Source organism: Carcharhinus amblyrhynchos, chromosome 5 (genome assembly GCF_965287045.1).
Source record: "Carcharhinus amblyrhynchos chromosome 5, sCarAmb.v2.hapA, whole genome shotgun sequence".
Taxonomy (NCBI): domain Eukaryota; kingdom Metazoa; phylum Chordata; class Chondrichthyes; order Carcharhiniformes; family Carcharhinidae; genus Carcharhinus; species Carcharhinus amblyrhynchos.
The window spans coordinates 3497405-3509451 of NC_137328.1; the positions used below are offsets into that span (position 1 = coordinate 3497405).

General features: G+C 44.6%; 1 protein-coding gene across 1 annotated transcript in view; it reads left to right on the forward strand.

Moving 5' to 3' along the window:
• megf10 (multiple EGF-like-domains 10) overlaps nucleotides 1-12047 on the forward strand; it is a 153193-nt gene that overhangs the window by 52825 nt on the left and 88321 nt on the right. Inside the window, exon 5 of the mRNA XM_080188349.1 lies at nucleotides 5513-5605. Within this exon, the coding sequence (XP_080044475.1) occupies nucleotides 5513-5605 (93 nt within the window). The remainder of the gene's footprint in view (nucleotides 1-5512; nucleotides 5606-12047) is intronic.

The window sequence follows — 12047 nt, forward strand, 5'->3', positions numbered from 1 at the left end:
AAACAATTTTTCCTTGCCTACCTTTTCTAAGATGTGGAGATGGAGGCGTTGGACTGGGTTAGACACACTAAGAAGTCTCACAACACAAGATTAAAGTTCAACAGGTTTATTTGGAATCACGAGCTTTGGGAGCGCTGCTTCTTCATCAGGTGAGTGGGGTGGAGTCCACTCATCTGAGGAAGGAGAGGTGCTCCCAAAGCTTGTGATTCCAAATAAACCTGTTGGACTGTAACCTGGTATTGTGAGACTTCTTACTGAACCTTATCCAAAGCTGTTATAACCTCATACACCTCTATCACACCTCCAAGAAGAACAACCCCATCTTCTCCAACCTTAACCTTGTAATTAACCCAACCTCCCCACCTCTGGAACAATTGAATGAATCTCCTCTGCATCCTCTCAAGGCCCTTCACACCCTCCCTAAAGTTGCTTTCTAAGTAAATAAGTTTCTCTTAAATTCTTCATCGAATATATTTGTGACTCTCTTCTATTTATAGCCGCTAGTTTTGGACATTCCACATGTGGAACCTCCATCTCTGTGCCAATGCTATTCAATCCCTTCAGAAGTTTAAAGATCGATCAATAACAGGCCGAGCCCTTTCCCCCAACTTATCTGTTTCTCCTTCATAGTTTGCCTTCCCCTCTTCCCTCTTTTTGCTTCTCTTCTAAGTCTCCACTTACTGAATTTCTTTGCCCTTTCTTTCTCTCTCACCTACATGGTATATTTTCCACTCCGTCCTCCCCCACTTTGCCAACAGGTTTGTCAGTTAGCCATTACTGTCTGTATCTCTCACTGAAAGAAAGGTTGTCGTGGTTGAATGGCCTCCTGTACTGTAACCATTCTAGGATTCCACTGGAGTTCTTGATAACGTTTTAGTTTTTGGTTGGGTCTTGCCGGCCGGCTGGTTTAGAGATTGACAAGCGAGATCAAAGAGTCTCCAGTTGTCTCCAATTTCAGTGAATTGACATTGTGTTCATGTCCAGACACACACCGATAAGAAGAGAAAGTGTCCAATAACAAACTGTGCCGTTTCCTTATTTCCTCATCCTTGTAAATATTCTTCAACCTGTTTTTTTATTAATTTGTTTGTGGGACACGGGCAACGCTGGCTGGGCCAGCATTTACTGCCCATCCCTTGTTGCCCTTGGGGAGCAGTTGGGAGTCAACCACATTGCTGTGGCTCTGGCGTCACATGTAGGCCAGACCAGGCAAAGACAGCAGATTTCCGTCCCTAAAGGACATTGGTGATCTAGATGGGTTTTTTACAACAATTGACAACAGTCTTACGGTCATCATTAGCCTTTTAATTCCAGATTTTTATTGAATTCAATTGTTGGGATTTGAACCCAGGTCCTAAGATCTAGCCCTGGGTGTCTGGGTTACAATTCCAGTGACAATACTGCCTCCGCTATGGGATGAACAAATATTTTCTTCAAATTCATGACTTTTCCTGAATTGTAATTTTCCGTTTGCACAGAGGCCAACAGCTCAGAGTTTTCAACTCCTAGATTGTCCCATTGCTGTTACACATCCAAAACTATTAACTTTTACGAAGAGTGAATAATTTCCATGTCTGTGAAACCCTGTCTAGAGCAGGGAGAGGAATGTTAGGGTACTATGTCAAGTGATATGAAATGAATCCCGTGAACTGGAGATGACGTCGTTAGTAACATTTTTCTTTTAAAAATACACGTTTGGAATAAATTCCACAGAGATTTTGTAAGTGCAAAAACAAATGTGTCATTTAAATATTGTGGACCAAATGTTGCCTGTGCTGTAGCAGTTTGTGTGACCGGAATGTGTAATCGCTGTATTATAGCTACAGTGACTGATTTGCATGTTGAGAATAAGAAATCCAAAGCCATTGAGTCGCCTTACCCCCCCACAACCAATATAAAAGAGCTCACATTAGGAAATAAAGGCCTGCGACACCAGAATAACTTCCTTTTAGATGTTGCTATTTTCACATCTAGCAATTTAAAAATTGAGATTTGAGTTGTGCGTGCTGCTACTCTGCAGACTGTGGTTAGATCCCTCTAATTTACACTGCCTTCATATCATTTTCAGCATTGCCCCTTCAGTTTTTCCCTTTGCTCGGTACTGTTAGTTGAGTGGGTAATTTGATGTGGTATTCCGACCTCCTTCAGTGCCTGTCCCTTTTGTAACCAATTGTCTGGAAGTGAAAAACAGCTCCACGGAATTTTCCTAACTTCAGTTCCCCCATCCATCCGTGCACTCCCAGTTGGAGTGGCACGGTGGCTGCCTCACAGCACCAGGGACCCTGGTTCAGGTTCCAGCCTTGGGTCACCGTCTGCATGGAGTTTGCACATTCTCCCTGTGTCTGCGCGGGTTTCCTCCGGGTGCTCCAGTTTCCTCCTATGGGTGCAGGTTAGGTGGATCGGTCTGCTGAACTGACCCTAGTGTCAGGGGATTAGCAGGGTAAATATGTGGGGTTACGGGAATAGGGCCTGGGTGGGATTTTGCTTGGTGTGGACTTGATGGGCTGAATGGCCCCCTTTTGCACTGTAGCGGGTCTATGCCTCAGCACCTCAAATTTAAGATTCTCTGCTGTGTATTCAAACTCCCGCATTAATTTGGCCCCCACCCTTTTCCCTGCAATCTCCTCCAGCCCTACTAGTCTCTGGTATCTTTACCTTCCTCCAATTTTGGCCTCTGACACATAACAACTTGGGTGTGAATGTAGAAATTATAATCTGTAAGTTTGCAGATGACGTGAAAATTGGTGGTGTTGTTGATAGTGGGGAAGATTGTCTGAGGCTACAGACTGGCATTGATCAGCTTGTAAATTGGGCAGAGCAACAACAGATGGAATTTAATCCTGATAAGAATGAGGTGATTTTTGGAAATCTAACAAGGGTAGGAATGGTAGGTCCTTAGGGTGTGCGAGTCCATAGATCCCTGAAGGTGGCAGCACAGGTAGATAGAGTGGTGAAGAAGGCATGCAGAATGCTTACCTTCATTAGCCGGTGCACAGAATAAGGAGGTCTTGGTACAATTTTATAACTTTATTGGTTCGGCCACAGATGTGTGTGGTTCTGATTGCCACACTACCAGAAGGATATGATTGCACTGGTGAGGGTGCTGAGGAGACTCAGCAGGATGTTGCCTTGGATGGAGTGTTTCAGCTATGAGGAGAGACTGGGTTTGTTTCCCTGATAGAGGTATACAAAATTATGAGAGGTATAGAAAGAGTAAGAATCTTTTTCCCCATGGCAGAGTGTCTGAAACCAGAGGATACAGGTTTAAGGTGATGACTAAGTGGTTCAGATGGGGTCTGAAGAAACATTTTTTCAGCCAGTGGATAGTGGGAATATGGAACGTGTTGCCTGAGAGGGTGGAGGAGGCAGGAACTCTTCCAACATTTAAGAAGCATCTGAACGAGCACTTAAATCGCCAAGGCATAGCAGGGCATGGCCCAAGTGTTGGTAAATGGGATTGATATAGATTGGTATTTGATGGTCAGTATAGACGTGGTGCTGGCTGAGGAGAGAAAACCAACATGGAGGAGCTTGAGTTTTTTCCCCAGATTCTCTAGCGCTCTGTGAGAGAGTATCTGGGGATGTAGTTTTCGCCGTTACACTGGCGGGGCAGGTCCTGATAGAGCTAGCAAACCTGTGCTGAAAAAAATGTTCCCCCACAATGAATAAGGGGAACCACCTCACCCACAGGCACAGGGTCAACGCCCCAAAACCACCCCCCCAGTGGATCTTTCCAGGAGACCTGCCCTTGGCTCTGCCCCCTGGAACTGTCCCTAGCAGTGCCAGGGGACTGTGACAGGGCAATACCCAGGCATGTCCCTCTGCCCCTGGGGGAGTGCTATACCCATGTCTGCACCCCGGCAGCTTCCCCTCGAGCACTTTACGTTTCACAATAACTGCTGTAAATCTCGCCAACGTAACATCATGTCGGCGGAGTTGGGGGAGTGGTGGGCGGGGACCAATAGATTTCAATGTTACGTCACCAACGAGGGACAGGTAAAAATCACCAGAATGAGGTCTTGCCACTGAAATTCCCAATCCTGCAACCTCGCGAGATTTTCCTGCCAGTATCGCCATTTTTGAAAACTGGCAGAAATCCACCCCCATCCACCCCCCACCCCCCCCCCCCCCCCCCCCACCCCTCCCCAAGATTAAGAGCGTTTAAACATTCAACAAAGTTTTAGAATGAAGTTTTTCTTTGCCACACAAACATGTTAATTTTCCTTTCATTCTTTCATGTGACGTGGGTATCACTGCCAAGGCCATCATTGATTGTCCATCCCTGAATGCACTTATTTATTTTATCATGTCATTTCCTTTGGCATGGTTTGCAGTAACTGAATGAAAACATTTTTGGTGGCATAGTTGCGTCATTGAGATTTTAACACAACTTTTGGAATTACAGAGGGCTAAATTAATTCCTGCCAACAGTGACAGCAATGCTTTGCTCTGACTAATAAAAATAAACCTTAAAAAATCATACAATCATAAAACCCTACAGTGCAGAAAGAGGCCCTTTGGTCCATTGAGCACTGAACACAATCCCTCCCAGGCCCTACCCCCATATCCCTATATATTATACCCACTAATCCCTCTAACCTCCACTACCCTGGACACTAAGGGGCAATTTCTTAGCACAGCCAATCAACCTAACCCGCACATCTTTGGACTGTGGGAGGAAACCGGAGTACCCGGAGGAAACCCACGTAGACATAAGGAGAATGTGCAAACTCCACACAGTGACCCGAGCCCGGAATTGAAAAAACTTTAAACGTTAGGTTCATATTCTGGGTGTAAACCCAATTGCGTCACCGGGAAAGACCTGGGAACATCATGCTCAGAAATTCCGCCAATGCAAATCCCATTATGGCCCTCTCACGAGATGTAGTGGCCAGAACAGGATTTGCGCGCATGGCAAATGGGCCCAGAGAATCTCGCCCATTATCATTCCAAGGAAGTGTCAAAATAAGCCCCACCTTCTCTGGGTGTCAAAGATCCCATGGCATTATATCAAGACCAGTTCGAGGAGTTATTGAATCAATGTTTATCCCTTAATCAACATCACAGATGATCTGGTCATTATCATGTAGACATTTGTGGGATCTTGCTGTGCTCAACTTGACACTCTTGTTCCCAACATTACAACAATGACTGTACTTCCCTGGCTGTAAAACATTTTGGAACATCCTGCACTCATGAAAGGTGCTCAGTAAATGAAAGTTTTTTTTCTTCCTGTTAACACGTGGCTCTTAAGCAGATTTGCTGAACAATACACGATGTTTGAACTAGGATTTGGAGTTGGAGACCCCCTTTTAGTTGAGGCCCCAGTGCTGAAAAGCGAAACGATAAGAGGCTGCAGCGGTTTTTACTTTGCAGAAGCAGGGTCGGGCTCTGAGGAACCGCAGATGTTTTTTTTGTGCAGTAAAGCCCGTCTGAACTGATCTACTGCAGCTGTTACTGTAGGTTACTAACTTTTAATTTTTCTCTCCTCTTTCCATCTTGTGACAAACAGCTCACTGTGCTGAGAAATGTGTTCACGGAAGATGCATCGCTCCCAACACCTGTCAATGTGAACCGGGCTGGGGAGGACTGAACTGTTCCAGTGGTAAGATCACCAGCTTGTGTCCATCTGATCTATTTTTGAATTTGCTCTTTGCCCGTTAGGGCGGCCAATTTTAATCAGAAGTTTATTTCAGGGCACAATGTCATTCTGATATTTATTCTTACAATGCGTAAGTAGTTAATGCAAAGAAGAGCTTGTGAATAATAGGCTGGATACTTGCTGCAAAAATAATATTATGCTAATTACATACTGTTTTTAATCGCTACTCGGCCAAATATTTCAGGGGATGAAGGGTTACGCTGTGAATCTCCAGAACCTGCTGGTTGCTTTACAAGTTGCTTCAAACACAATCTTGTCCTCAACCTCCTGTCACTGGTTTGATTGACACACTAGTTTCCCATTAAACTCACTGCAGAAGTTACAGCTGGTAGTTAACAATTTTAGTACTGTTTTTAACGCTGCGATAATTGTTAATGCAGTGTCAGTCAAGCTCTCTGACCCAGAAAGTTAACACTCTAAATTGTGCAATCTTATTCCTTCAGGTGGTAAGTCATTCTTGGAGGTTTTAAAAAGACCAAGGAGGGGGGAATTAGGGTGGCGCGGTGGCACTTTGGTTAGCACTGCTGCCTCACGGCGCCAGTGACCTGGATTCAATTCCCAGTTCAGGTCACTGCTTGTGTGGATTTTGCATGTCCTCCCCGTGTCTGCGTGGGTTTCCTCTGGGTGCTCCAGTTTCTCCCCACAGTCTAAAGATGTGCAGGTTAGGCTGATTGGCCATGCTGAAGTGCCCCTTAGTATTAGGGGGACTAGCTGGGTAAATGGGGTTATGGGGTTAGGGCCTTAGGTGGGATTGTGTTCAGTACAGGCTCGATGGGCCAAAAGGCCTCCTTTTGCACTGTAAGGATTCTATGAAATTCTCCGGCCTTCCAGCTGTATGTTTCTTGGCAGTGGAAGGTGGCACACTGTTCACTGGAGGTGGGATTCTGCCACTATCAATGGGATTTCCCATGTATCACTACAGCATTGCAGAGCCTGTGGGATTGGGTGTGCTGCCAGTGGGACCAGAGAATCCCGCCAGCGCGAACGGCCAGTGAATTCCTACCCAAATCATCCATTTTTTCCTCACCTTTCCTTCCTCTCTCTCTCTTTCTCAGTTAATCCAATCTATTCTTTCCTTCTCTTCATTTCTTCCTGCACCTGATTTGACTCAAAATTCACTCGACTTCCTTTTTTCCGCTGTTCCTCTCTTTTGAATTACTTAAATCTCACTTGTTAAGGAGGTAGACGGCCAGTCCCATTGGTCACTGAAATCTTGGTTGTCCGGTTGCCCTCCTGAACCTGTTATCAAATCACACTCCCAGCAGGTTGGGGTGGCACTGCTGCCTCACAGAGCCAAGGACCTGGGTTCGATTCCTGGCTTGGGTCACTGTCTGTGCAGAGTCTGCATGTTCTCCCCGTGTCAGCGTGGGTTTCCTCAGGATGCTCCGGTTTCCTCTCACACTCCAAAGATGTGCGGATTAGATGGATTGGTCATGCTAAATTGCCCCTTAGTGTCAGGGAAACTAGCTAGGGTAAATGCATGGGAATATGGGGATAGGGTCTCAGTGGGATTGTGGTCAGTGTAGATTCGATGGGCCGAATGGCCTCCTGCACTGTAGGATTCGATGATTCTATGAATCAAAGTTACAGCTCAAAACACGCTGATGGGTGAAGGAAAAGGTCTAACTAATGGGGCATGAAACAAGATTCCCTATTCCAGCATGTTGTGGGATAATGTATGATGTACGTGGCAATGTGCCACCCAGAGTTGGCATGTTCTGGGCATTAACAGTTGGAAAGTCATTGGAGGCTCCTCCCCCAATTTTCATTTGCTATTACATTGTAGCCAAAATCAATGAAAGAATCATTGTTCTTATCCCTCATCATTGCACAGCACTTAAGGTTGAGGGTTTGATTATCTCCATAACCGTACAGATTTTGGACTGCGGATGGTTACACATGGTTTTCCGCTTCAAGAAGGATGCGGTGAATCTTGTTTTGATGTCTTGTGGTGCAATTCAAATACCTCAAACATTTTGGGTGGAATTTTATGATCCCATCGCAGTGGAGGTGGGGCCCGAGATTGCAGCGAGCCATTCATAAATCTGTTGACTTTGGCAGGACTGGAAGATCCTGCTGTTGGGAGGGGCTGTTAAATTCCATCCTTTGCTTCTGACTTGAATCCAAACTGCTGCTCTCTTTATAAAACCAGAACCCATACATTTTCAGACGGGTACCTGTTTAAGTTGATGACAATGAAGGGTTTCCGCTTCAAGGCTGGGGGACAAGTTTTCCAGTTTCGCCCACCACAGGAATCATCACAAGGTGGGACAGACAGTTTGCTGACCATTTTAAGGTCTGTTGACCTCGGGTGGGAATTTCTGGTCTCTGGGTGAGTGCGAACAGGAAGATCCTGCCCCAGTTCTTTTACCTTTATTATCGTCAGCCATGGCCCGGTTGGTGACACTCTTATCTGTGACTCACAGAGGTTCTGGGTTCAAATCCCACTCCAGAGCTTGAGCACAAAGATTAAGGCTGACACTAACTGACATTAAGGCAATAATGCAGTATTAAGGGAGTGCTGCACTGCCAGAGATGCCATCTTTTAGGTTAGAAGTTAAATCAAGGCCCATCTGCCTGTTTGGATGGATGTGAAAGATTCCCAGATCCCATTTTGAAGAAGAGCAGGGAGTTCTCCTCAGTGTCTTGGCCGATATTTATCCCTCAAACAATACTCATCAGCTTATCAGAATCACAGAATAGAATCATAGAATCCCTACAGTGCAGAAGGAGGCCATTTAGCCCATCGAGTTTGCACCGACTGCAATCCCAATCAAATTCTATTCCCGTAACCCTTCATATTTATCCTGCTAATCTTCCTGACACAAGGTTTAATTTAGCATGGTTAACCAACCTAACCGGTACATTTATGGTTATATTACAACTGTGCAATCTTGCTGTAGGCAAATTTGTCACCATTTTCCCTTCATTATCGCAGTGACTACACTTTGAAGTACTTCATTAGCTTTGGGAAGTTTGGTGGATATGAAAAGCACTGTATAAATGCAAGTCTTTATTTTTCATGAACCTGGCTTCGAAACTTGCTTCTGATTCTGGCAGAGTGCGGTCTAACGTAGAGAGGAACATAAGGAACTACAATCCTTCTTTGTAATTTTAAGTAAGTGGGAAAAAGTGTGGCAGACAGATTTCCACGCAGCCAAGTGTGAGATCATCAGTTTAGGGCCAGAAGCAGTGAGATCCAGGTGGTATTCAAATGGTGAGGAGCTGGGAAGAGTGACAAGTCTGAAGAGATTAAGGGATACACAGCTCGTAAAAGTGTAGTTATAAAAATGACCTGAAAGGTAAGCAGAATGTCAGACCATATCTGGAGAGCCTGGCCAATAAGGGGAGGAAGTTTTGCTGCAGCTGTGCAGAGCCTTCTCTGGATCACATCTGGAAAACTGCATACGATTCTGGCACTATAATTTAGGCAGAATACATTTGGCCTTGCCATGAATGCAGCTCAGAATCATCAGAACATTGCCAGGGCCCCACGGGCTAGATTCTAAGGAACAATTAGCGTTGCGTCCCTGAGGATAGACAAGGTTAAAGAGTGATTCACCTGGGTTTGATTTTAGGGTTTTAAAAGAATTAACAGGGCAACTTGAAGGGAAACATTATCTACTGGTGGGGGGAATACGAGGGGACATTACCCTAAAATCCAGAGTCAGGCTATTCAGGAGAGGGAGAAGGTCAGGAAACACTTCTTCATGCAAATAAGTTGATCTTTCTCTACACCCTCGCAATGACTATAACACTACATTCTGCATTCTCTCCTTTCCTTCTCTGTGAATGGTATGGTTTGTCTGTATCGCGTACAAGAAGCAATACTTTTCACTGTATGTTAATACATGTGACAAGAATAAATCAAATCAAAATCAAAAACGTTTGGAGCGGGACTTGAACCCCGAACCTCTGACTCAGAGAAGAGAATGATTCCCACTGAAACACAGTTGACTCTATCGAACGGTTCACTGAGATGTGGGATTTTGTTAAAACTGCAGCAACGTAGAACTATTTCTGTTGCAAACAGATGAGAAAACCTTCAACATGAAAATACCGAAGGGTCACTAAGAAACGCTAGGCCATAATGTCAAAAAGAAACATGACATTCATTCCTCGAATCCCACAGCTTGTTAAATATAAACACAATTTTTAGAACACACGTTCTGAGACTTCCACTCAGCTGAGTGCATAGTTTCCAAGTCTTTTAAATATTTGGGAAGCCAATCATGGAAAATGAAGGATAGACCTTCTCCTGTGGCTTTCCCTTGGGTGTCTCAGTTGGCTTGGTAACTCCAAGAAAGCAGTGAAATACTATTGGCTGTATTTATTATAAAGTAACTTTCCAACCCTACATCCATGAGTTATGATATATTTTATAAGGATTAATACTGCCCAGGAAATTATATTATTGGACGTATAAAAATCCTCCTGTGTTGATAATCAGTGATTAAAATACCTTGTTAGGTCAACATTGCACTAATGCCATTACAATGCAACCAATATAACTCAAACATGCAGGCAGGGGTAAAGTATTTTACTTCACAACAAAGAATTAATTTAAGAAATTGAGATTACTTTGACATATTAAAATTTGTTAATCTAAAATATCTCAGTTTTATAAATAGTAACATCCAGAAGTTTCAAGTAAATAGACTGACTTTACTTATGGGTGGGACGGTGGCACAGTGGTTAGCACTGCTGTTTTAATGCCAGGGACCTGGGTTCGATTCCTGGTGTGGGTCACTGTCTGTGTGGAGTCTGCACATTCTCCCCGTGTCTGCGTGGGTTTCCTCCAGGTGCTCCGTTCTCCTCCCACAGTCCAAAAGACGCGGTGGTTAGGTGCATTGGCCGTGCTAAATTCTCCCTCAGTGTACCGAACAGGCGCCAGAGTGTGGCAACTAGGGAATTTTCACAGTAATTTCATTGCAGTGTTAATATAAGCCTACTCGTGACGCTAATAAATAAAATTAAACTTACTTACAGATTCAGGAATTGACCTTTGCCTAATGTATTCATTTGATGGAAGTTTGGTGGACAGCTTTGTAAGTTGGGTATTGCGTTGTTGGGTGTGGTGCAGCTTTAGAAGGATGCTTGCTTACTGAGTCAGAAGGTTGTGGGTTCACCTCGTTAGAGGCTTCAGCACAAAATTCTTGGCTGACGCTCCGGGTGCTGTGCTGAGGCAGTGCTGGGCTGTTGGCGGGTGCTGCCTCTTAGAAGAAGCACCAAACTTTATGTTCTTGAAGACTGTGGAAGACCCCCATGGCATTATTTGAGGGGCAATAATCATTGACCATCTGCCAATATTTATCCCTCAACCAACATCATTGATTGACAAAAAAAGAGATCATCTGGTTATTGTCCACCTGATAGGAATTAATGTCACACCCAGAAGATGGCTACCCCCGGCAGGGTAGCACTTCCCTGGCACTGCATTCCATATGTCAGCCTGGATTTCTACGTTTGAAGTTGCTGGAATGGGACTTGAACTCTCAGTTATGAAGTTAGCGAGATCTTGCTGTGCACGTGCTGAGTGCCAGGCATTGTATTTCTAAAATTGGCTTTAAAGCACTTTGCAACAACTTGAGATAATGCCACATAAATGCTAATTATTGCCAATAGTCTTGATTTAGAATGGGCGAAGAGAGAATGGGCAGTGTCTTTGTACCATTGCAGGGTCAGGTATTTATAAAGGATTATGGCCGTCACATGACATAGGACAATTTAATCTCTCGCTCGGTTGGGGAATAGCAGATATAACACTGGAACATATCCATTTTGTTGCCTGGGGCATTATCATATTTATTGGAAGTAAGCCTATGGGTAGATACCACACAGTCCAGTCTACATTTATTGGTTTTATCAGCCAAGGGGGTTGGAGAGAAATTTCCATAGAAATCATATTATGCAGACAAAGCCTTTCAGCCCATCGAGTCTACACCGACATGCGAGTAACACCTGACTCCCACCGAATCCCATTTGTCAGCACTTGACCCAAAGCCCTGAATGTTATAATGTGCCAAGTGCTCATCCAGATGCTTTTTAAAGGATGTGAGGCATTCTGCCACTACCACCCTCCCGGGCAGCGCATTCCTGGCCCTCACCACTCTCTGGGTAAAAAGGCTTTTCCTCAAATCCCCCTTAAACCTCCTGCCTGTCATTTTGAACCTGTGCCATCTCGTGACTGACCCTTCAACTAGGGGGAACAGCTGCCTCTTATTCATTCCGTCCTTGCCCCAGAGATCCACCTCCGTCTCTTCCTTTAAGACTCTCCTTACAACCTCTGTCTTTGACCAAACGTTTGGTCACCTGTCCTCATATCTCCTTATCACAGACTCATACAATCCTACAGTGCAGAAGGAGGCCATTCAGCCCATCGAGT